Here is a 27,549-nt window from a genome sequence, read left to right on the forward strand (position 1 = left end):
TTACATATTTAAAGTCCTAAAACTGCACAGTTTGTTCATTTTCACCAGGATTTGACATCGCTGGGGACTTTGGGAGCTAAAAACTTAGTCATTTTTTTTTTTATGCCTCATTCACTGTACACTTACAGGAGACCATCCATGCTTCACTTGTTATTTCTATATAACATATCATTATAATTTACATATTTAACAATGTTTTCTTAAAGTTACTGTGCATATTTTATTTAGGTCAAACTTTAATTCTATAAAATTTCTGCTCATTTGAAAAATCGCCATCATGTCAAACTCGACAGCCTGTTAAAACCGGGTAATGGTTATATCCCATTGACTTAGAACAGTTGCTTTATGTCAAATTGATGGTTGAATTTATGATCCTTTTTTGCATTAAATACCAATCTCTAATTGTGCATCGATCAGATACCATAATATTTAGTTCGCTGAACATTATCATGATGGTTCATACAAAATTTAAGCCAAATTGGTCCAGTAGTTTATGCAAAAATTCTTCAAGTAAATGTGGCATTGTGCATCAAACAGATAGGATAACACTTAGTTTGCTGCATAACAAAGGTTCATACAAAATCTAAGCGAGATTGGTCCAGTAGTTTTCAGAAAAAAGTAGAACAGACAGTTGGATGAAGAGAAATATAATACAGATGTGAAATTTGTATTTAAAAAGGACAAACAGCAGATGCTTAACGAGGTCAATTGCCACTCTTTAAAGAAAGTGCAAGAACAACCTTTAATTAGGATTGCAACTTCAACAATTATCTTCCGCTCTTTCTTGGACAATTTGGCAAGCACCCAACAAACAAAAATAAAACAGACATAAATCACATAATATATTGGGTTATCCAAAAAGTTTCTTTTTGAATGTCATCTTTCCGGCTTAAGATCAGTTTATATTTCTACTAGCAGGAAGACCCGACGTTGCCCAGGATTGAATAGTGATCAGCAAATGTTTCACACACCCATATTTTTATCGTCATCAAAATCAGGGAAATCAATTATTTTTCAATCAAACCGATTGATTGTCTGCTCTAGTTGGAGACCCATCGTGGTGCACCACAAGGAATCTTCACACACATCCCCGCAGTGATTTAGTCCACAATACATTGTAGTCTACATTGCACTGTAGAGAACCTGCTGTTGATTTTATAAAATTACTTATATATAACGGCTTGAATTAAAGTTTAAAATGCAAAAGTCAAGTATCATGGTTCAATTGTGCTCTAAACAAAAACATTCCTTTCAAATGCCCTCTGTTATATCAAATGGCATACCGTTGATTTTATATGCCTGGCCTTTCAGCTTGTGCAGTGATAAAACTTCTCAAATGCACTTGTGATGCTGTATAAGGTGTTAACTTTGGTCAAAATCACCTGTTCCTTCTTTCATTGGATTTTTTCGATTATCGATACTTATCAAAGGTATTCTTATCCAAGAACACTGCCAGATACGTAAAGCACATTTGTGTGAAATTTCATAAAAATGGGCACAGCCATTTCAGAGTCCATAGGGAATGAACTCGCACACGTAAGTTCCTTTTATATAATAGGAGAAATTCTTCAAATCCTGTATTTGGTGTAATGAGTACGCTGATGTTATAATAATAATAATAAATAATAATAATAAATAAATAAATAATAAATAATAATAATAATAATAAATGATGATAAATAAATAATAATAAATAAATAATGATAAATAAATAATAATAATAATAAATAAATAATGATAAATAAATAATAATAATAATAAATAAATAATGATAAATAAATAATAATAATAATAATAATAATAATAAATGATGATAAATAAATAATAATAATAAATAAATAATAATAAATAAATAATAATAATAAATAAATAATGATAAATAAATAATAATAATAATAATAATAATAATAAACATCAGAGCAGGAGCTTTTTAAAATTTTGTTTGTATTTCATGCCTTGAAATAGAAGATTAAGTAAAGTACCACCGACATCTGATGCCTGCAGAAATCGACAGAAAGATATGAAACGTGTATGGGGAGAATGTCGTTACAGAACGGGTGTGCCAGAAATGGTTTGCTTGATTCTGAAAATAAAATATTTCAGTGAAAAATGATCCTTGCTCTGGTAGTTGAACAAGATTGCCATTTGAAAACCAGATCAATTGCAGGCATTGTGAAGATTTCCAAATCAAGTGTGGAAAATGAATTACATAAACTTGGTTATGTTTTTGAACTTGATGTTTGGCTTCCTCCTTCCCAAAAACTGAAAAAAGAAAATGGCCAATCTTTTAAAGTTTTGTATTTGCCTCTTTTCAGGACAAAATGACAAAGTTTGTAAAAGAAAGCTGCAGAAGTAAAGACACGCATATGTATATTGAAGACATAATTTAGACAAGTATAAAATAATAATGTCATCACTAATTTTAACTTCCTAAAACCGAGAAACTATTCGTTGATAGGTTAAACTTTAATAAACGCAAACGTAAGTTCGGTGATGAGAATAACTTTCAAAATCCTCAAATAAGATGTAGACATATCGTTTTAAAATAAATCTATTAGAGACACGAGGCACCTTACATAAGCTTCCAGACTTTTTATTCATATGGAAACTTTTATTGTCACATGAAACCCTAGTCCCCTTCAAAGTAATTTCTTCAAGCTGCAATACACTTGCTGTACCGTTTCAACAACTCATGGAAATCCCCTTGTGTGAGTGTAATCACAGATTCTAAGGTTTCCATTGAGCTCAGGGAATACCCAAAAGTCACAGGAAGCAAGGTCTCGACTATTGGGAGGGTGAGAAACTGTTTTGATGCCCATCTTAGTCTGTGACAAGGATGAAGCACTGTTGGGACAAACTTCACGCAATTCTTGCATATCTTCAGTTCCTCGCAGATAATTGTGTGTACAGTTACCGCACTGACATCAAACTGTGCATTTATTACCTCTGTAGACACATGATTTTCCTTATCTCTGAAATTCTTTATTTGGCCAATTAACTCTGGTGTCCCGACTTCCTTACTGCAGATGGATATAACAGACATGAGGGAAAACTGAATGCGCACATATTGAAGACAATGGCAGAAACCTTAGAAAACGACCTTCAATCTGTAGTGGAATGGCGCCATAAATGTTTGGTAACATTTCATGCAACTAAAATTAACCATGTTTTTATTTAGCCATTGATTGCCATGACTAATAACATTCTACGCGAGAGCTCATCACTAAAACTCCTTAGCTCAACATTCACAGGCAACATGAATCAGAACAAATAAATTGAGAATATTGCCAAGGCTGCTGCAAAGAAGGTGCATTCCCTTTACCATGCTAGAAAAGTACTCATACTATCATTCACCCATGCATGGAGTATTGTTGTCACATCAGGGCTGGTGCATCAACCACTAATCTCTCTTTCTTAGAATCCCCCAAAACAAAAAACAAAAATAAATAAAAAAAAAGTATCAAATCTTAATAAGTCCCACACTTGCAACCCAACTAGCATTTTTCCCACTGCTGAAATGCTGCATCTGTGTCTGTACCCTCTCGACCTACATACTCCCAACAAACACATCTAGCAGCAAAATCCCACCCCTTCACTGTAGCGGTCCCTAGATGCCAAAATGTTTTCTACTCTAATAGGTTCTTTCCTCTGCTAGACTTTGAAACTCCTTCCCTCGGTTCTGTCTTCCCTAATTGTACTAACATGCAAAAATTTTAATGTAATGTACAGACATCTCGATCATTTCTTCAAATGAAAAGTTGAGCGTTTTGTTCGTACACACCAGCATTTCACTCAATTTTATTTTCTTGTTTTCTAATATATAAAAGGCAAAATATGGGTATGTATGTGTGTTTGTATGTTCGCTAAAAACTTTTGACAGACATGTTGGACCATGATTTTATATGCCTGGCCTTTCAGCTTTAAAGTTTTTTAAAGTTAGGTCTCTCGGACGACAAATATCCAAAAATTGGCCAAAAACATTAATTCCTTTACCCTCAGCCGGGTCGTTTTCTACAAAAGGGGGTTCATTTTTTCATCTGCATTTTCGCACGTCATCATCTCCTTTCGATTAACTACCCTTAATTCCAACGCTTACGACTTCCGGTTTCACGATGGACTCATCAGCTAAGATATTAGTTTTTTTTTCCACCTTCTTTTTCTTCTTTCACGTTACAGGTTCGAGCCTGCCTGCGTACTACCACTATTTTTTATTTTTAAACCTCTCTTTCCACCTGGGCTGCCTATTGTTTCAAGGGTTTCTTACTATACCACCTCTCCACACCTGGGCAACGCCGGGTAACCCCGCTAGTTTTTTTATATAAAAGGCAAAAATGGTGTGTGTGTGTGTGTGTGTTTGTATGTCTGCCAAAAACTGACAAAATTGGTATCGTTAGAAAGATCGATCTCTCTGATAACAAATATCCAAAAATTGGCCCAAAATATTAATTTTTTGACTGTCAACTGGATCGTTTTTTTCCAAGGAGGGGACAGTTTTTGTGTCAACATTTTTGCAAGTCATTCATGCCTCAACTAACATTTAAAAGACGTTATTCCGAAGACCTGTTACGTCATGAAGTTACTGTGGGCGAAACTGCTAACACGTTTGCTTTTTTTTTTCACCTCCTTTTTCTCTTTCGCGTTACATCTTCGAGCCTGGCTACTGCGGCTATTTTTTTTTTTTACACTTACACGGGTACTCGCTGCTATTTTCATTGGAACAATTCATTTATTTTAGGGGGTTGGTTGCTATACCATCTTTATCCACCCAGGCAATGCCAGGTACCCATGGTAGTTTAAAAATAAAACTACTTGATTAATTTATGTGATTGTTGGTGTATGATATTTTCTTTCCATCACAAGTAGATACATCATACAGATTTTTTGTTATTTTTGTTTTTAATATAGGGGAAATTCTGAACAAGTACCGAATAAAGATATATAATCGTTAAGTATAAAACAGTTGAGAATTCGGAAACTAAAAAAAAGAACAAATAATTTATAACAAACCGAGCATGCGGGGTACCCCTCCACTAGTGAAAAAGTTACTTTCACCATGACTAACGTTTGTGCAAAATTAAAAAAAAAATCCAAAGTGTGGTTATTGAGAAAAGTGTGAATAAACAAACAGACAAATGATTTGGGGGCAATTTTACTCCTATAATGCCCCTTAGGAGGGTAACCAGAGTTATCCTGGAAAATCCGTTCTGGCAAAAATTTACTTTCACCATAACTAATCTTTGTGTAAAGTTTTAAAAAAATCCAAGGCGTGGTTATTGAGAAAAGTATGAACAAACAAATTACTAGGTTCAAGCCCACCTTTGTTGAGGGGGGGGGGGGGCGAGGCAACAACAGCAGTAGAATTAAATTCTCTACCAACTTGTACACTTTTAACATTTGGAAATTTTGTAATTTTTTTATTCCAATTTTCATGTGGCGGTAAGACATGGTAAATGAGATTTTTATTTAACTTAGGCGAATAAGTGCTATTTTATGAGGTTCTTGTTTGGGGGAGGGTCTTGTTACTCTGACTTAGGGTCAATGGCAGAGTAAGTCATTTTTTTGGAACAAGTTCAAAATTCAACCTATTTATAAAAACAAAAGTACAGAAAAATCTTTATGATGTATGTACTTATCACGAACCGAAAATGTTGCATTCCAAAAATCATGTAAATTGATCCAGTATTTTTTTTATTACGAAGAAAATCAAATTTTATGAGAAAGCAAGAACTGTGTCTCACTCCGCCATATTTAAAAGTCATCATTGGTTTCCTCCCTCCCTTAACAAGCTCTCCAGAAATAGATATCAAAATAAGCCTTGTAATGGCTGCCATTTGCTATTAATTGGTAAAAATCGTAAAAATGATTTTCTATAAAAAAATAAATAAATACTAAAACCGGATAAAGAAATTTCTATCATTGGCAGTTTCAAGACTTTTTTTTTTTAAATTCAATTTTCACCCCAAACAAGGCACAATGCCACTTTGAAGTAGGGGGCTACTATCGGAGACATAAGCTGCAGGGATATTACAAAGGGAGATAAGTAGCAAGATGTCTTAACATTACACTTGAACTTCTGAGTGTCAGTACAGTTGGGAAATCAGAATCCCAGAAGGGAGTTCCAAAGTCTATCATTTCTGGGGAAGAAACTATTGGAATTGAAGGCTTTCTTACACCTAGGGATCTCTGTGTAGGGGTGGGATTTAGCTGCTTGTCGAGTTTGTCGGGGATATTTACGTTGAGGGGGTACAGGTGCTTGTAGTTCGTCAGAGCATTCACCATTAAAGTACTTGTAGGACAGGCAGAGGGATGCAACATTTCGTTGATGGGACAGAGGCTGAAGCCTAGATGACAGTTTAGAGCCAGCCTATCAGGTTGATGTAAAAATGAGCACAATTTTAACCATATTAAACCATCAATTTACGGGCTATAACTTTTGATTGTTTTTAACAAGTTAACAAAAAAACAACTAAAAAAAATCACCTTTGAATGTCGAAGGCTATGATGTAAACACTGTTTCTAGCCATCTCTGCTTAAGAATAGATAAAAAAAAACAAAAAAAACTAGACTTTTTCAATTTGTTAAAAACAAGCAAAAGTTATAGCACGTTAAATTGTTGAATATGGTTAAAATTGTGCTCATTTTTGCATTAAATACTAATTCCTTATTAATCCATAACTGTGTATCAAATGGATACCATAACACTTTGTTCACTGCACCTTATGAAGGTCCATACAAAATTTAAGCCAGATCAGCTCAGTAGTTTCCAAGTAAAACTGGAACAGACAAGCACACTAAGAGAAATCTTCTATAATATAAAATGCACAATGTGTGTGTGTGTGTGTGTGTGCACCAAAATCTTTCGGCACGTGACGAACACTGACAAAATTGGTATCATTAGAAACATCGGACTCTCGGACGACAAATATCCAAAAACTGGCCAAAAACATTAATTCTGTGCTGGTCAACTGTGCCATTTATTGCAAGGAGACATCAGTTTTTGCTTTGACATTTTTGCAAAGTCATCATTAGGGCTAGGACAACAGCATATCCTTTTCATTGTTTTGACACTCGAGTGTGTATCCGTTGATATCTTATATGCTTTTATATAGAGTAATGTGATTCTTGGTCGATTTACTGTGTCTGAGTGTATCATATATACTCAAGAGTCAAAACAATGAAAAGAATATGCAGTTGTCATAGCCCTAGTCATCATACACCTTGCAATGACCAAGCTTATTTCAAATGCCTGCAACCTCATAAGTTGCAGTGTGCGCGGCAACTAAAATGTTTCCTTTTGTTCACCTTTTCCTCTTAGCATTACAGATTAGAGTCTGGCAGTTAATTTTTTTTTGTGTGCTCACATGTGTACTCACTATATTCATTTTTTTTTTAGGGGGTTGGTTATTTTATTTTATTTTTTTTTTGCACTCACTATTTTTTTTTAATTTTTTTTTTAGGGCTCCGTTGCTCAATACCCTTACCGTAAAACCTCTCCACACCCGGGCAACATCAGGTACCCCTGCTAGTCTATTTTATAACAATGGCAAATGTGTGTTTGTGTGTGTGTTTGTATGTCTGCCAAAAATTTTGACAGACGCATCAGACTGTGACTAAATTGGTATTGTTACAAAGATCAATCTCTTGGATAAAAAATATCTAAAAATTGGCCAAAACGATTAATTCTGTGCTGGTCAACTGGGCCATTTTTTGCAAGGAGGGGGTCACTTTTTGCATTAATATTTTTTGCAAGTCTCAACATGCCTACCAATCTCAACATGCGTTTATAAAACGTTATTTCGAAGGCTCGTGACATCATAAGTCACCGTGGTTGTGACAGCTAACATGTTAGCTTTTTTCACCTCCTTTTCCTCTTTCGCATTACAGTTTTGAGTCTGCCTGCCTACTGCGACTAATTTTTTTTTTTTTTTTTGCTGTCACACAGGCACTCTCTGCTATTTGGATTGGAATATTTTTTTTAGGGGGTTGCTTCTCAATATCCTTAATATACAACCACTCTTCACTCAGGCAACAGCGGATACCCCCTGCTAGTCTATATATATATACAGTCCTGGTCAAAATCATAAGACCACTTAAGAAAGTAAGCGTTTACGCATAATATCAAATTTTTAATCAAACAAATGGTTGAAACCATTGCCAAAAGGGAAAATATGATGGAAAAAATGAAATCTACGAAACCTTAACCTTGATCTAATAATTATTTTTTAAAAAACAAACATTTTCACCTGGTCAAAATGATAAGACCACTTTAATAAAATCGGCTAGTTTTGAAAAAATGAATACAAAAAGCTTTCTATGTTACTAAAAGCAACTTGTTAGTGGATAAAAAACATCTTACTAAATTATAAATGGCAAAAGGGAAACCATTATCAGAGTTTGAGAGAGGAAGGATGAGCTTAATAGGGGTGGACTCTCCCAAAGATCCATTGCAAACGAAGTGAATCGTAGCAAAACGGTCATCACAAATTTTTTAAGAAATCCAGATCAATATGGGCACAAAAAGAGTCCAGGTCGACCAAAAATATAACCCCATCACTGGATCGCCATATCAGAAGTTTAAAAAAAAACTCCAGTATGAGCTCAAGTCGATTGAAAAGCCAAACAGCAGAAGAATGTAATCCTAAAACCATCAGAAGCAATCTGAAAAGGAAGGGTTCCAATCATTTAAAGCGACTGCAGAAACGACGTCTTGAACAGCACAAAACTAACAGACTTAAATATGCCGCCAAATACCAGACTTGGGATGAAGAGAAGTGGGAAAATGTAATTTTCTCCGATGAGAAAAAATTTAATCTAGATGGTCCAGATGGATTTCAACACTATTGGCATGATAAAAATTTGCCCAAAGAGACTTTTTCAACTCGGCATAGTGGAGGAGGGTCTTTAATGATCTGGGGTGCTTTCTCATCAACTGGAACCCTAAAGTTGCAAGTAGTTAAAGGACGGCAAACATCATTGAAGTACATTTAAATGCTTGAAAATGCTTCTATCAGGATTGAAGGTCCACGTCTGTGTGGAAGAAATTGGATTTTCCAGCAAGACAACGCTGCGATACACACTTCGATAAGCACAAGAATACTTTTCTTCAAATAATATAAAATTGTTAGATCATCCAGCATGTTCTCCGGACCTTAATCCCATTGAAAATCTTTAGGGATGGATGGCAAAAGAAGTGTTCAAAGATGGAACCCAGTATGATTCGATAAAGGAACTTCTGGTTCAGTTTTCAGTACATGGGATAAAATTCCTTTGCAACTGATAAAAAACTTAGTTGCAAGCATGCCGAAGAGAATTTTTGAAGTAATTCATAATAATGGAGGCTATACTAAATACTGAGACCCTTTTTAGTAATTTATAATTGCCTTTTGTTAGATAAATTATCAGTGGTCTTATCATTTTGACCAGGTGAAAATGTTTGTTTTTTTTAAAAATTATTAGATCAGGGTTAAGGTTTCGAATGAAGCAGATTTCATTTTTTCCATCATATTTTCCCTTTTGGCAATGGTTTCAACCATTTGTTTGATTAAAAATTTGATAATATGCGTAAACGCTTACTTTCTTAAGTGGTCTTATGATTTTGACCAGGAGTGTATATATATGTCAGGTCATGTGATATGCTACTGGTACCATGTAACCCAGTACTACCTGCCTCATGGTCGGGTCACCGGCGACTAAACTGGTTCCCCCACCAGACTTGTTTGGTGAGGAGGGCGGCTAGTCTCCCTGGAGGATTAAAAACAAGACCTTCCAAAGGGCGAATGAACTCTTTTTCTGGGTCAACGGCCAACTAGCACCGTGTATATTTGTGTGTGTGTATATGTGTATTGGGGTAGAGAGGGCTCCCGTAAGCTGTGGTGAAGGCAACCTTTCTAGGAGAAGCAAATCTCTGATTTAAAAAACCATAAAGCGGAAGATCAGTACCCGCATTAAGCTGGTCTGCAGTTTAATTTGTTGCTAGCTATCTTGCTCTTGCTTGTTGCTGGATCTCAACATTTTGAACCGAGAGAGATTTAGCTGTCGTACAAAGCTAAGACTCTTTAACATCATATTTGTATAGATACTCCCTCAGACATTTGGGCTCATGGATTTTAAATGTCTGAGGGAGTGGCACTCGTCTGACAAGACGTTGCAATCATCATCATATATATATATATAAATAAAAGGCAAAATGTGTGTGCACATTTTTTGTATGTCCAGCACAAGATTTTTTTGGGGGGGGGGGACTTTTTATATACCATCTACATCGTAATATCTAGGATTTGCGAATGCGCGTAGCGTCTAGATTTATTTACATTGACTTTTACAAAATTCTGGCTATTTCAGCCCCCTCTTGTGTTGGTTCGGCTTTTTCGTATAAATAAAGTGACCCGAAGTTGAAATGGCAACGGTTCCTTGGCTTTTGTGCTCTGAACATCCAGAAAGCAATAAAGCTTTGATCAATGCGGGGGGAAACACACCCCTTATATCAGACTATTCAATTTGGACAATCCCCCTTTATTGGGAGCTGATCCCCCCCCCTCAAGATCTTGAGGAAACAAAACCAGCCAAACTTGGGTAAACAAACCCCCAAAAGACTGCCTCGCAGTAAAAGTTAACTGCGAGATTTTCATTAAATTCACGCACCTGTCAATTCAGTTTTTAATCCTTAAATAAATTCAACCGTCTTTCTTACTTTCCCTTGCTGGCTGAGCGAGTAACGTCAGGTTTTTTTTCACACTTTATTTTCCACCTTTGCCTCAAGGCTTCTGGTTCGATCCTACCTACCTACCTACGAAAACTTTATTTTTATCATATTTGTTTTAAACACACACACACACACACACCTCCAAACACCCATGCAATGCCGGTTTGAAGTTTCGATAATCACGTCAAAATAAGAAATAAAACCAAATGGTGGTAGAAACCCACCCAATAAATGTCACGGTAATATTTATTGGGTGGGTTTCTAGCACCATTTTGTTTTATTTCTTATTTTGAAGTGATTGTCGAGATTTTAATGACACCGTGGCCATTTTTTTTTTCTTCGGTAGTGTTCAATAATAATTGTCTTTCAAACCAAATAAATATTTTAAATAAAAACACTAAAAACTTATTCAGTTAGGCAGAAAAGTAACTTATCTTGCGTTTGATAACATATGTTTTATTTTTTTTTGACAACTTTTTCATGCCTCTGGATTGTAATACAAACCAAAACTGACAAACTAATTAACGGATCAACTATAGGGATGTTTTTAATCTTCTCTAGTCAAATGTTGTCTTATCCAATCCACATAGGTGGACAACAAATGAACACTATAAAGTCAGTCAATCAAGCAGTTACCGATTTCTTGCTTGAGTGACCACCACACTGAATTCCACGCTTACGCTAGGTTTTGTATTTCTACTATGATGCCCATTTTTGGTCCCCCCCGACAAAATGAGGATGGACCTGTAAATTCACCTTTGTCCGTTTGCACTTGGAATTTTTTTTGAAATTTTGCACAAACATTAAACATGATACGAGTAAAACGGAATAGATTTTCCAGGAAATCTCTGGTCCCCCCGCCCCAGTGGTGCCTTTTGGGTTAAAAATGGCTTAAATTGGCACTTTTTGCTTATTAAAAAAAAAAAAAAAAAAATTGATGCCTTGGATTTTTATAAAACATCCTGAAAAGTTGTAACTAATTCATTTCTGTATAATTTTGTTTGTCTATACATCGTGATAACTCTTGGGTGTGCCCCAGGGGCTCTTTTAGGGCTAATAAAAACACTCTAATTTTGGGACTATTTTACCATATTCGTCCAAAATTTTCTGTATATGTCTATTTAGCAGTTTTTTATGGTGCTGAACTTCAAATTTAAATATGTTAAGGCCTTGGGGACTTTTGGAGCTAAATATGGGGGGGGGGGGTGATGGACTCGGTCATTTCTTTTTTTGCACAGTGTAGAACTCTAATTTACATATGCTAGTGCCTAAAACTGCATTGTTTGTCCATTTTCACCAGGAAATTATGTCCCCTGGGAACTTTTGGGGCTAACTGGGGGGGGGGGATGCTGAACTTAGTCATTTTTTATGTCTTGTTCACTGTGCACTTCCAGGAGACCATGCATGCTTCACTTGTTTTATTGGTAAACAATCTCACGTACACCGCCTGTCAGTGAACAACCCTTTTATTGTTATGAAAAAAGACGGAAGAAATCTAAATCCAACCCTTTATCCATCAAGCAACAAGGAAGAGACTTTGATTCCGAGGTGAATCGAACATAAACATAAATTTATGTTGGAAATCCTCTTTGTTGTGATCGATTCAGTGAGGAATTAATTCTGCTCATTTTTTTAACAACTGAAGGAGTGCGCTTGATGTAACCATGCTATCTCATAAATACAGTGCGTCAGCAGCCAGCGTGGTTACCTAGGGAGGGAGCAGGAAGCGTCCCAAGATGCGACTGACATTCCCAGTCAAGTTGGCAAGCCTAGTAGCCGAAGAGTCTCTAGGCGCAGCAGTAGTTCACCTTTTTTCCACATTAATTATGCGATTCACAAATTACTTTTATCCAATCACAAACTACTACCATGCAACTATTACTGCCTGAGACTACCCTTCAACCAGCGGCCTCCACCTCACTCCAGCGCCTCCTGCAGTCTTCCAGCCCTTGGTGCCTCCAGCAGCCTCCCAGTGCCAGTCGCACCTTCCTGCAGCCTTCCAGATCTTCCTACAGCCTGCTGCACCTTTCTGTGCATGCCGTCACTTCCTGCACTTTCCAGCACCACCTGCAGCCCTCAGCAACTTCCCAGTGCTGGTCAACGGACTGCAAATCTCCAGGTTTTTCAAATTTGACCATTTTTATTTATTTCCTTTTTTGTAAATAAAAGGCAATTCGTCGTCTTTTAACCAACTTCAGTTTTTGTCATTCTTCCTTTTGCTTTGCCGTTTTTTTTTTCTTTTTACCTTTGTGTCTAATATTTTAGTTGTATGGTCAGTTGATTTAATAACCGGTTACTCCCCTCTGCAATAACCCCTTGAATCAGAAGAGTCTGAGTCGCACAATGATGTTCACTCTACATAGGTTTGAACACTTTTTCTTAGAACTGCCTGCCTATAGAACACTGTTCTGTTTGCTTGCTTTTTGACCAACTACAATATCGTTGCTTTCAAGTCCAATGTAAAAAAGGTTGGAAAAGCCTGACAATGTTCACTCTACACAAGTCTGAACACTTCTGTCTACTTCCCCTAACAACCTGCTTTTATGGTGCCCGGGCGCATCTCAAAATCACGCGTGAGACACGATTTTTCGAGAACTGTGCGAGACCATAGCCATTAAATGATCAAATTGCCATCTTGGATCTTTTCATTTTTCCCTCTCAGCCCGCACGACAGACAGACACAAGCAAGTTTTTGTGATAAGCCTTCTCTATTTTCCCCACACAACTCCACATCGAGTTCTGGTAAATAAAAAATAAAATTACTACATAACATTTAGAAAGCCATTCTTAACATGGAGAGAGGAGGGGGTTGTGTAATTATTCTGTAATTTCATCTAACAATTTAATAAAAAAAAATAAAAAAGGAGGTATTTTTTTTTTACTATAGTATACCCCCCAACCTCGAAAGCCGTTCTTAACATGGGGAGGTTGGGGATGTTTATACTACGCTGGGTACTCTCGTTAAAAAAAAAAAATAATAATAATAATATCATAAAACTTTAATTTAACTTGAAAATACGGTACTCATGCAGAGTAATCCGGACAAAAATAATAACGTTATTATTTTAAAAGCCATTCTTACCATAAGAGGGAAGGGTGTTTTGTACCTATTCTATACTTCAACCTTACAATTGAATAAAAAAAAAAAACATAAAACTTTAATTAAACTTAGAAACACGATTTAAAAAAATAGCGCGGATCCGGATTAGTGATCCGCCGGATCACTCTCTGCATTAGCACCGAAAATACTATTTCAAAAAATAACGCGATACAATAAGTGCATAAGCAGCAACTCCATTTTTGAAAAGTGAGTATTTAGTTAATATATATCGGCAATTGACCAAATTTTGTGGTTAACCGAACAGCGACGATATTACGACATCATCGAGAAAACAAGGGAGAGAACTCCAAATAATACAAACTTAAACTTGATCAATTTATGTGATTTTTGGAATACGATACTTCTATTTCGTTACGATTACGTACATAATACTATTAAAAAAAATTTTTTTTTTTTAAATGTTTTACTTTAGATAACTAAACGAAAAAGTGATAAAATATATAACAGATAAATGTCGCCAAAGACAATAAGTTACTCTTCTACCTATCTGGATGAGTTTTTTTTTTTTTTTTTTTTTTTTTTTTTGTATTTTAATTTATTTTAAAGCGGTCTTTTTTTTTTCTTTTTTTTTAAAGTTTAAAACAAGTATCGTCAAGTTGCTAAGTTAAAACAAGAACAAGATGGCTGACATGGGACGGTCATCTGCAGAGTCGATAATCGCCCAAAACTAGAAAATGAAACAAAAGACTTGTAGAAATTCATACAATAAATGTCTCTTTGACAGTTAAAGAAGAGTAACTTATCTTGCCTTTGGTAACATTTATAGTTATTTATTCATTTCTTTATTTACCAGTATTTTTTTTTTTTTTCCGTTTTGGTGTGTATAATAATAAATGCGCTTTGTTTTTAATATAGGGAGAATTCGAGACAAGCACCCTTTATTTAATACTCATATTTACTCAAGATATTCCATTTCAATTCTGTTCTGTTGCTATTTTTTAGGCGTTTGTTTTCATTTTTGTGCAACAATATAACCTTTAAAACTTTACTTAGTTTAATATTGTTTTATTTTTATTTATCTTTTTTGCAAAAAAATGAAAGAATATAGTTTCAAGTAATGACAGTTTATGTATTTTCCATTTATAGAAATATTTCGTATTTTTATTATTTTTTTTTTTTTCTGAGAGAAAAATCCGTGTTGGATGTGAAACTAATGTCATGATTCGAACGATGTCCATTCCGTCATTTGCAAGAACGCAAAGAAATTATTTACTCATTCTGTTTATTAATTTAACTCAATCTCTTTTACCTATTAATAATATTACTAGTTATCTAAATAATAACTAGCTAAATAATCTTAAGTTAAGGTTTAATAATTAAACAAGGGGGTTTATTTGCTTTTCTTTTAAATATATATTTAAACTCGAAGTACTTACCTACTAATGGGAGTGTTGGTGGTTCAGGTTGCGAAGGAGATGGAAGTACGGGATGATTTTCAGTCAAACTAATGTCTTCGTCACTTGCAAGAATATTGATTTCTTCCGTGTCACTATCCCTTTCGTCATTTCTGTCCATTGTTGACTTGCTGTCCTTTCCGTGTACAAAGTTCTTGAAAGAAAACGGGTTGCCATTCCCGTCGTCTCCCCCGCCTTCCGCCATTTTGGGGGGACCGGTTATTGTTTTCGGGCGTGTTTTATAATTAACCGGTGCAACGTCAAAAACATGACACCGTGAAAAAAAAAGGGCGGCTAAGTTAATATGTCAGACCACCAGGTCTTCATGCGCTTTAGACTAAATTTGCATATACATATATATATATATATATATATATATATATATATATATATATATATATATATAATGAATAAATGAATGACAAAAGTCTATATTCCAGAGTTCATGATGTTGACGATCTTACAATTTATTCCTTTAATTCAGTTGACATTTACAATTATTGACATTATCTGTTTCGTAGCACAAAATTAATCACTTAATTATTATATCAATCAGTGAATCTATTTTGCCCTTAACTCATTAGAAGAAATAGCAAGAATCAATCAATCAAAAGGAGATAAAATGCGTTTTGACATGATTAAAAATCACAAAATTGGAAGAGAAGCTGTAAATACCTTATAATATGCTTACATTTTAAATTTGAATAATGGCATAATGTAAACACATTATAAGGTATACGAAACAGATGCAAAACAGATACGGATATATATATTGATGCTTGTTCTGCACTTATCGAACCACAGTATTTTTTAATAGTATTTTCAAGTTAAATTAAAGTTTTACGGTATAGTTTTTTTCATTAAATTGTTAGATGAAAGTACAAAATAGTTGCAAAACACCCTCCTTTCATTTTATTAAGAATGGCTTTTTAAATAATAACGTTATTATTTTAGCATGGTTCAATAGTGCACAAGTATCTCTCTCTCTCTCATATATATATATATATATATATATATATATATATATATATGTATATACTAGCATTTCAGCCCGGCCTAGCCCGGGTGTTTGGAGGTGTATGTTGAGAAAAAAAAAAAAAAAGCAGTCAATTTTTTAAACTTTGACCCCTCTTATGACCCCTTAATATTTATGTTTTGAGCTCAAATCATATTATTAGGTGAGATCCATTTACAAGGAACCTATATCTAAAATTTCAAGTGTTTAGACTCAAAATTGGCGGAGGAGTTTGGTAGAGTTCAATGTTAATTGTTTTTCAAGCGAAATAAACATTTTACTTCTTTAACCAGCGGCCTCCACTTCATTCCAGCGCCTCCTGCAGTCTTCCAGCCATTGGTGCCTCCAGCAGCCTCCAGTCAATTTTTTTTTAACTTCGACCTCTATTATGACCCCTTAACTTTTATTGTTTTGGGCTCAAATCAGATTATTAAGTTAGATCCATGTCCAAGGAACCTATATCTAAAATTTCAAGCGTTTAGACTCAAAATTAGCGGAGGAGTTTGGTAGAGTTCTCAAAGGTCAAATCGTTGAACTTTGACCCCTTAACAGCGAAATTTCTGGCCGAAAACCGATTACAAAAATTTTCCCAAATCTCAGTACCCTGTATATCGAATTTCGAGTCTGTAGACTTAAACTTGACAGAGTTATTGCATAGGGGAATGTACACACACACACACACGCTCACTTTTATAGATATATTAGCATGGGTGCCCGGCGTTGCCCGGGTGTTTGAAGATGTATGCGGAATAAAAAAAAAAAACACTAAAAAAACGGTAAATTTTTTAAACTTTGACCCCTATTATGACCCCCTTAAAATTTATTGTTTTCAGCTCAAATCAAGTTATTGCGTAGGGAAATGTACACACACAGACACACAGATACACAGACAGACAGATACACAGACATGTTCACTTTTATAGATATATAGATATAGATATGATGATTGCTGCATCTTTCCAGATGATCACCATCACATTGAATCTTCCAATCTTGTCGTCCATGCCATCTCAGATGACTCTGCACTCCCGCCGCAGATTTGCACATCTTGAAGCAGATGTGACATACAAATCGAGCAATTTCCATCGAGTTGACCTCCTCTGGAGATTGAAGGGTATTCCTATGAACAATCACATGTCTTCTCAAACCAGCAGTAGACTTGCAAACTTTGCTGCATTTTAAACAGATCGTTTGGTTCGGACTAATAGGTGCAACGTTTACGTGAACAGGAGTTTTGTGCGACTTAAGGTGGTTGATGTAGTCAGCTTTTGACAAAAGCGCTCGTTTACAAGTGTCGCATTTCCAGCTGTGTGTGTCGTGGTTAAGACCATCAATAAAACATTTGTGAAGCTCTCACTTCAGATTGCTGTGGGCCTGCTATACATACATGTGTTGCGGGGCCGATTGTCACTGACATTCAGCCCTACAACTAAAAGACGACACAGGCAAGAAGAAAAAACACGATAATGGCAAAGAAAAGATGACAAACGCAGTGGGTACCGTCGTGAACGAATAGAAATCCATTTAGGTTTATTTTCGTAAGGAAACTGAATGATGGTAGGCAGTCTCAGGCTGAGGGTTGGAATCCAGCTAATGTTTGAACTGGTAGGCTACGAGGTCGTGGCTAGTGGCTACGGGAAATGCATGTTGGCTTGAGAAGCTGGGAATCGATTGTGTCGACGGCAAGTAGTCATTGCTGCTGTTACTGGATTCGGCCGTTGTCGGGGAGGTAGTCAAAATCGTTCTGCGTAGACATGACTGCTGCTGCTGCTGAGTTGAGTTGGGCCACTGATGGGCCCCACCTCACCATGTGGCAATCTAGCTGCGACTTCTCTTGGAAAGTTGGCTTCACTCTGTCAATGGAAATGATGTCTGTTCAGTTATTTTGTCTGATGGTGAAGTGCTTTATGGTACGCCCCAGTACTTCGAATAGTTCTTGGTATGTTGGCGTTAATGGCTCTTTAATTGCATCGTTCCTAATGAAGATGAATTCGCAGTCTTTTAGTTGTTGTGGGGCATGCACGATTGTCTGGCCGGTTGGTACTTCAGCTGAGACATCCTTCGGCCTGAGACCTCCTACCACCATTCAGTTTCCTTACGAAAATAAACCTTAACGGATTTATATTCGTTCACGACGGTACCCACTGTGTTTGTCATCTCTTCTTTGCCATTGTCATCTTTCGTTGTATCTCTTGCCTGTGTCGTCTTTTAGTTGAAGTGTCGATTGTCACTGACATTCAGCCCCGCAATAAGTGGTGACCCCGATGTGATTTTTGACACAAATAAAACAGCTGGCAGAGAAGATGGTGGAAACCTCGTATAAAAAGAAGATTAACATATCAGTTGCCCTGATTCAGCTGCCCTGATTCAGTTGCCCTGATTCAGCTGCCCATGTTCGACAGACTTAACCGAGAACCAACAACAAGCTTTTGACTTCATACGGATGTGATAATGATGAGTGCAGAGTCCCTTTCCATGCGCGACATGGCGCAGTAACCTCATCCACAATACATTGAGGATCAACAAGTGTTCCACACTTCCAATACTTTTATTGCAATCAAAATTGTTGATTTTTCAATCAAATTGATTGATCGCTTACTCTTGTCAGGAACCCACCATGGTGCATCGGAAGGAAGCTTCACATGCCTGCCCACAATGGCTTAGTCCAACATTACATACTTATATTTACTCTACTCTTCTCCCTCATGTCAGAACTATACCCTAATCAATCATGTCTCTAATAATATAGATGCAGCACTCTCCTTAGATAGCAACTGTTTGATGATTTTAATGTTCACCATAAAAATTGGCTTCATTTCTCGGGTTGCACAGATGCAGTTGGGCTCTGTACTTATAGCTTCTCTATAGTCCATTCTCTCACACAGACAGTCATGTTCCCGACTCGCCTCCCAGATCTGGAACACCAGCAGGCTTCACTTCTAGACTTATTTCTTACCACAGTACTTGAGGATTGTGTGACTAATGCTCACAGTCCACCTGGAAATGCAGACCACCTAGTAGTATTAGTAGACATCACACTTAAATCTCAACCCCAAGGAGAAGAGCCATTGCTCAAAACGACAAGATGCTACAAAAAGGCTGACTGGGAAGCCAGCAGAGAATACATCAGAGATGCCTCATACACCAATATCTTCTCTCTTCATGCAGAAAAGTGTGTGAATGAGACAATCGAATGGTGCAAAGCAGGCATTCAAACAAATATCCCCATATAGAAGTATTATAACATGCTCCATTCACTGCCATGGTTCACTACAGATTGTGAAGCTGCCATTGCACAAAGACAGTATTCATTCCACAAAATTGTGCATCATAAATCAAATAAAAATAAGCAAAAATTTATAGATGCTTTCCGGCTGACTACAATATGGTTGTCTTCAAGTCTAACGTAAATAAGTTCTTGATGAGCCGTTCCATATAAGTTATCAAATTTAACAAATTTTCATTACTAATGATTATTATATTGTCCAATTTCTACTGTACACTCTTTAACCCTTATCCTTGAGTGGCCTATTGGCCTTGATAATGTGGTGATACCTATGAAAAAAAAAAAAAGAAAAAGTCCAATGTGAACAAGTTCTAATTGAATCGTCCCCCTAAGTAATCCAAGTTACAAAATTCCCACTGTTTACTATGCTAAAATCACAATGATTAAATGTATACCTATTAACCATTATCCTTGAGTGGCCTCTGGGCCTTGATAAGTGGTGACACCCATGTAAAAAAAAAAAAAAAAAAAAAAAAAAAAGAGAGAAATAATCACAGCCAAAAAAAGGGATGCTGAAATAACCAAGGAATGCATAGAATTGCAGAACTCGTGCTTTCTAGAAAATCTATAATAGTGTAGTGAATATAATAAAAAACGTAGACACTGCCAAGGCGTGTGAGTCTGATCTCATCCTTACTGCATTACTTAAGAAATGTTTAGCTGAGCTAGCCCCTATACTTTCCAAAGTCTACAACAAATGCCTTGCTCAATCTTGCTTCCCTAACAGCTGAAAGATGGCCTCTGTGGTACTAGTGTACAAGAATTCTGGTGAAAGAACCGACCCTCTTAATTATTGCCCTATCAGTCTTTTCCCTCTCTTTACTAAAATCTTTGAGACCTTAATTAATCAAGCACTAGTCGACCACCTCACAAAAGCTAATCTTCTATATATATGTGTACGTGCAGAGAAGTTGGATTATTCTATGTATATACACATTTAAATGTCACTTATATACATATGTACATGTATATTTACTGAACCGTTAAATTGTTGTATTTTTTATTTATTTATTTTTTTTTTTGTTTGATGTATTTTTATTCATATTTATTTGTTAGTTAGTAAGTTAATACCTTATTAATTTTGAACATTTATAAACTCTTTTCCAGGGTAGAAAGGAACCTAGATTTCTTCCCTCTTCACTCGCACGTGGTCTGTAACTTATTTCCTCAGCATTTTTTTAACCAAATCCTGATGATGTCCCCTGAAATTTTTTTAGAATTTCCTTTTCCTTCGCATATATATATATATATATATATATATATATATATATATATATATATATATATATATATATTAGTCCTCACACGAAAGAGCAAGACACAAAATGTTTTAAATAATAATAGAATAACAAAGACTTTCGCTGGCGAGGACTACTATTGATTGTAACCAGTTATACAGTCCTTTTGAAATTTTCATCTCTATTTTTCTCGTTATGTACTGAATATTTGTTAATGAAACCTATATGAAATATGTTCCTTATTAAATTTAAAATTTCTATTCCAAAAGAAGTTAAAAAATATTTAATCTAAAAAAGTTATTTTAAAGTTTTTGTTAAAAAAATTCAGATTTTCTCATTATTCAGACCTGTATTACAAAGAGGAAGTTGCAAAAAATGAGTTGTGGTGTGAGGAGAAATACAAACTGAAACAAAGAAAATATTCATACCTGTAATAATACAAAGAGAGGGTTTGCAGAAATGAGTTGTGGTGTGAGGAGAAATACAAACTAAAACAGAGAGAATATTCAGACCTGTAATAATACAAAGAGGGGGTTGCAAAAATGAGTTGTGGTGTGAGGAGAAATACAAACTGAAATAGAAAGGAGGAGAGTTTTAAAATATAATCTTAAAAAGATAAGATACAAGTTAGGAAAGCATTTCATCCAAGACATGAAAATTGTTAAACAAAATGTTTTTACTATAGGATTTAAAAATAAAGGTACAAGATTCAATTTGAAATTTATTTATCTTCAACGTGCACCTTTATAAATTTTACAAAGTAAGGTATAAAAATTTTATTTAAATTGAATCAAAAAATTACCTTGGATTTATTTTATGTAATGTACATTTTGTTGCAATTTAAAAACATCTAGCAATTAATAATATATATATAAAATTTTCAATGATTTTTTTTTAAAAGTGCAACAGAATGTACATTACATAAAATAAATCCAAGGTAATTTTTTGATTAAATTTAAATTAAATTTTTATGCCTTACTTTGTAAAATTTATAAAAGTGCACTTTGAAGATAAATAAATTTCAAATTGAATCTTGTACCTTTATTTTTAAAACCTATAATAAAAACATTTTGTTTAACAATTTTCATGCCTTGGATGAAATGCTTTTCTAACTTGTATATATATAGATATAGTCATAAATTTTTTTTTATGGATTCTACTTTGCTAAATATCTAAAGTTGGAATTAGTCTTTGTTTTTATTTTATTTTTATTTTTTATTTTAATTTAATTTTTATTTTATTTTGACTTTTATTGCAGTATATTTTCTGACTGTATTTTATATGTATTTTTTATCTTTTTCAATCTGTTTCGTCCTATGTATCTTCCTTATTTTCTTGTATATATCAGTATATATCCTTTTTTATATCTCTATTATTACAATCTTTCCTGCTTATGCATATTGTATATCTTTATTTCATTTCTAAACTAATAATCCCACGTCAGTTTTTTTGTGTAAACCGGGCTTTTCCTTCATCTTCTGATGAGAAGCATTAAGCTTCAAAATGCAATGGTCTAAAGAGATTTTCTTTCTTTCTTCCTTATTGATCTGGTGATATAATTAAGCTTTGTTTAACTCTGAATTGCAATATTTCCTTTCACACACACACACACACATATATATATATATATATATATATATATATATATATATATATATATATATATATAATCTGAGGGAATTGTTTTCCAGAAGTAAAGTAACCAATGAAGTTTACCGAGGTTAATACAAGAGTGGTCAATACCGAAGTAGAGAAAGATATACACTTTATTTGTTTTTACATAAGCAGTAATATGTTGCTGCTGAAACATGCTCATGACTGTGTAGCAACATATTACTGGTTATGTAAAAACAAATAAAGTATATATATATAAATATATATATATATATATATATATATATACTTTATTTGTTTTTACATAACCAGTAATATATATATATATATATATATATATATATATATATATATATATATGTTTATGGGGAAAATATTCTTATTGGTTCCCCGACAAAAGGAGGGTGGACCTGTAAATTAACCCTTGTCCGTTCGTCTGCCCGCACTTTTCTCAATAACTACACCTTGGAATTTTTTTAAATTTGGCACAAACATTAAACATGATTTGAGTAAAAAAGTAACAGATCAGATTTTCCTGGAAAACTCCGGTTACCCCCGCCCCCATGGGGGTGCCTTTTGGGTTAAAATGGCTAAAATTGACACTTTTGTGCTTATTAAAAAAAAATGATGCCTTGGATATTTATAAAACTTTCTGAAAATTTGTAACTAACTGATTTCTATATAATTTTGTCTATACTTTGCGATAACTCTTGGGTGTGCCCCAGGGGCTCTTTTAGGGCTAATAAAACACTCCATTTTTTGCATGATGCTGAACTCAAATTTAAATATGTTAAGGCCTTGAGGACTTTTGGGGCTAAATGGGGGGGGGGGCAAATGATGGACTTAGTCATTTCCTTTTTTTGCATGGTGCATATGTTAAGGCCTAAAACTGCAGTTTGTTCATTTTCACCAAGATTTGACGTCCCCTGGGGACTTGCGGGGCTAAATGGGGGGGGGGGCAAATGCTGAACTTAGTCATTTTTTTTATGCCTCATTCACTTTGCACACAGGGGACTATGCCTGCTTCACTTGTTAAATAATATTTCACCTTTTATTTATACGAATCCTTTAATTTATGAAGCTCACTCCATATGATGGTATGACATTAATGACTCTACATCAAGAATCAAAGATGGCGTAAACACATTTGCAACTACTTTTCCAATTTTAGGATTTTTTTAATCATGCTCATATTCATTTTATTTTCTTTAAAAATTGATAGGTTCACATTCTTCTGATGAGTTAGGGCAAAATATATTAAAAAATGGACATAATAATTACATGAAAGGTTCTGCGTTAACACATGCTGAGAAATAAACAGTAAGACAGACAACATCTTGAAATTTGGAATATAGACTTTTTCTCATTTGTGTATATATATATATATATATATATATATATATACTAGCAGGCTGCTCTGTATTGTTCAGTCATAAAATACGCTTAAATATGATATTTTGATAAATGCAGATTTTGTATTTATTACTATACTAGCGGGGGGGGGGGGAGTATCCGGCGTTGCCCGGGTGTTTGGAGGTAAATCAAACTCCGGGAGGGGGGTAAAATAAAAAAAAAACAGTTTTGGTAGGTGAGTATGAGGATCGAACCTGAACTCTTGAGGCGAAGTTGGAAATTAAAGTGTGAAAAGAAATAGTGCAACGTTAACCATTGGCCCACCGCAAGATGCTAAAGGAAATACGTTTGAATTTATTTAATTAATTAGATTTGGCAGGTGCACGTTTTAATGACTTAATGAGGTCAACTTTGACTGCGGGATAGTATTTCATTTACTGCGGGAACGCTTTTTTTATTTTTATTTTCCCAAGATGTTGGTGGTGGTGGTGGGGGTAGGGAACAGTTCCCCTTGTCCAAATTGAATAGCAGTTGTTTGATATAATGAAAATATATCCACATTGATCAAAGCTGATAGCTTTCGGACATTTCCGGCGATCGGCAACGGAAAAATACTGACAGAATTAGTGTTGCTTTTATTATAGGAAAAAGCCTAATCCACATGCGGCGAGCAACAAATGTTGAATATTTATCTTCCCGAAGTCGAGCAAATTAAATAGACAGGCGAGCTCCGTTGTTAACTCAGAGATATTATGATTTTTATGTGATATAAAAAGTTTTAAGAAGTTGCGAACCGACCGACTGCTTCTCTGAAAAAAGCTTTTCTTGGACATACACAAAAAGCGAACATACATACATACACACATTTTCGCTTTTATATATATAGACTAGCGGGGGGTACCCGGCGATGCTCGGGTGTTTTGAGGTAAATCAAAACTTCGGGGGGGAGGGGTAAAATAATTTAAAAAAAGTTTTGGTAGGTGAGTATGAGGATCGAACCCTTGAGGTAAAATTGTGAATTAAAGTGTGAAAAAAAAAAAAACGTGCGACGTTAACCATTTGGGCCACCACGACATACAACAGAGACACGTTTGAATTTATTTATTTAACTCTTAAAAACAGGTGTCCGCAATAAAAGTTTCCATTTGACCTAATTAAGGTCAAATAGAAGTCACGCAGTTCACTTTTGCTGCGAGGCAGCAGTTGGGTTTGTTTACCCAAATTTGACTGTCTTTTTCCCCAACAGATGTTGGGGAGGAGGAAACCAGCTCCCAATTGTCCAGATTGAATAGCAATTGTCTGATATACAATACTGATCAAAGCTGATTGCTTCTGGATGTTTCCCGGTGCGATGCCGGGAAAGCTGTTAAGTTTGAATTAGTTTCGCTTTTTATACGAAAAAGCCCAATCAACACGCGAGAAGCCAAAATAGCAATAATTTTGTAAAAATCGACGTAAATAAATCTATACACTACATGCGTTCTCAAATCCTACATATTATTATTTACGGCCTATATAAACAGTTTTAAGCAATAGTACCCCCCCGGGAGTGTGTGTGAGAAAAGCCTTTGCGAGACATACACAAAATGGTCACACACATTCTGCCTTTTATATATATAGATGATTATATTGAACCCAATATATAGTAATGATTTAAAATTTAAAAAAAACAATGACTCAAGTACCATCAGCAAGAATCGAAACCAAAACGTTTAGCTTACAATTTACTTTTTCCTTTGACGTTAATGCCTGAGCTATGAAGACATGTTTGCTGCAAGGCTAAAAATTAAAACATGAATTAATAGGATTATGTCACGCATGCATATTCGTAATGTTATCGTTCTACCTTTACCTGGCAAATTCCATTTCTTTAATTTCCACACTTTCGCACCGATTTTCCATGGCTAAAACTCAAATTTAAAGTTTATATATTAAGTTTCATATCTTTAGACCAAAAACTGACAGAGGAGTTTGGTAGGCAAAATTTTTTAAACAACTATACATACATAAATACACTGCTGATCAAAAATTTAAGACCACTTAAAAAAAACTTTTTTTTAAGGATCTCTCGACTTAAGGTTACCAATGCTATAATCTAAAAGCTTATGGAAACAAAAAGCTACATTCCAAAGATTTATTTTTAAAATTTATATTTTTATTAAATTAGGCTTTTTACACATGATCAAAATTATAAATCTAGAGACAAAAATTCTATTAAAGTGTACAAAAAGTGTATGAAAAGTGTATGAAAACATTCAACAATCAAACTTAATAATTAGTTCTACCTCCACTGCCTTTTGATGACTTCAAAAATTCTTTGGGGCATGCTAGAAATAAGGGTTTCCATTAAGGTGTGGGGGATCCTACTTCAGTTTCTGAAAATGGCTTCACGAAGTTCATTTTTGTTGTATATTGTTTGCCATTTCAATAAACCTCTCTTGTCATCCATCCCCAAACATTTTTAATTGGGTTTAAGTTCGGTGAGCATGCAGGATATCTCAAGAGATGAACTCCATTTTCTTGTATAATGCTCAAGGTCCGTATTGCAGTGTGGATTGCAGCATTATCCTGTTGGAATAACCATCCATCCCCACATAAACAATGACCCTCCATCATCAAAGATGCTTTTTGTAGCATGCTAACATAACCAGCTGGTGTCTGACGACCCTGCACCACCTGGAACTCCATTGCCCTCTGTAAGAAAAGGCAACCCATATCATTATGGACCCTCCACCACTATGACGTGTGGAAAAATTTCAAGGGGTATGTTTTTGTCATGCCAATATCGCTGGAAGCCATTAGGACCATTTAAATTGAATTTTTCTCATCAGAAAACAGGACTTTCTTCCACTTCGCAACGTCCCAGGTTTGGTATTCACGACCAAATCTTAAGCGGTCTACTTTGTGACATGAATATCAAATCGAGATATTTGTTTACACTTTTTATTTACTATGCCTTTTTGTTATAAGTGTCGTCTGATGGTTATTGGACTGCAATCAGCATCTGTAACCACCTTAATTCGACTAGAACAAAGTCCTCTGTCATTCATAACAACCCGTCTGATTCTCCTACTCAATGCAGGAGAATTCTTTTTTTGGGGGGGGCCTACCAAAGGATTTTGCTTTTCCATAATTCTCAGTGTTCTTTAGAAAGTTGCAAATAACAGTTTTACTGCGATTTACCTTAGCTGCTATCGTTCGCTGTGACAAACCTTGCTTACGGAATCCTAGAATTTAAGGGTGCTCAACAATGGTTAGTTTTCTTGCTTTAGGCATGGTAACACCTTTACACAGTGATTGCTAATCTCTAACTGAACTAAAAACATTAGAATTACCATAAATCTAACAATTTATACCCTCGGTCTTATAATATTGATCATGTGTAAAAAGCCTAATTTAATAAAAATGCAAATTTTTAAATAAAATTTTTGGAATTTAGCTTTTTGTTTCCATAACCTTTTAGATTGTAGTATTAGTAACCTTAAGGTGGAACAGTTTAAAATCTATCCTTAAAAAAGGTTTCTTTTTAAAGATTTTTAAGTGGTCTTAAAGTTTTGATCAGCATATATAGAAAAGGGTTTCTGCTTAATAGAAGCTTTTTATGCAAATATTATGCAAGTATAAATCATGTAGAATATTTGCATGAATATAATTACACGTAATTGTTAACTAAAGATGATTGTTCCATAAAAATAAACCGAAAAAAACTAATAAGAAATTAATTAAAATGAAGGCTTAAAAGAATATGCAAATTAGCTAGATCTTTTGCAAATGAATGCAACTTGACGATCCATATATGCAACAAAGTTGTATTTTCTTTATAAAT

General features: G+C 34.9%; 1 protein-coding gene across 1 annotated transcript in view; it reads right to left on the minus strand.

The window, feature by feature from the left end:
• The window catches only part of LOC145268732 (endosome-associated-trafficking regulator 1-like), a 39,150-nt gene extending 23,665 nt beyond the window's left edge, over positions 1 to 15,485 (minus strand). The window contains exon 1 of the mRNA XM_080124305.1: positions 15,200 to 15,485. Coding sequence (XP_079980431.1) covers positions 15,200 to 15,422 — 223 coding nt within the window. The 5' untranslated portion in view covers positions 15,423 to 15,485. The remainder of the gene's footprint in view (positions 1 to 15,199) is intronic.
• Positions 15,486 to 27,549: the final 12,064 nt, after the last annotated feature.

This window comes from Euprymna scolopes, chromosome 44 (assembly GCF_053919585.1).
Source record: "Euprymna scolopes isolate OS-2025 chromosome 44, ASM5391958v1, whole genome shotgun sequence".
Classification (NCBI taxonomy): Eukaryota; Metazoa; Mollusca; class Cephalopoda; order Sepiida; family Sepiolidae; genus Euprymna; species Euprymna scolopes.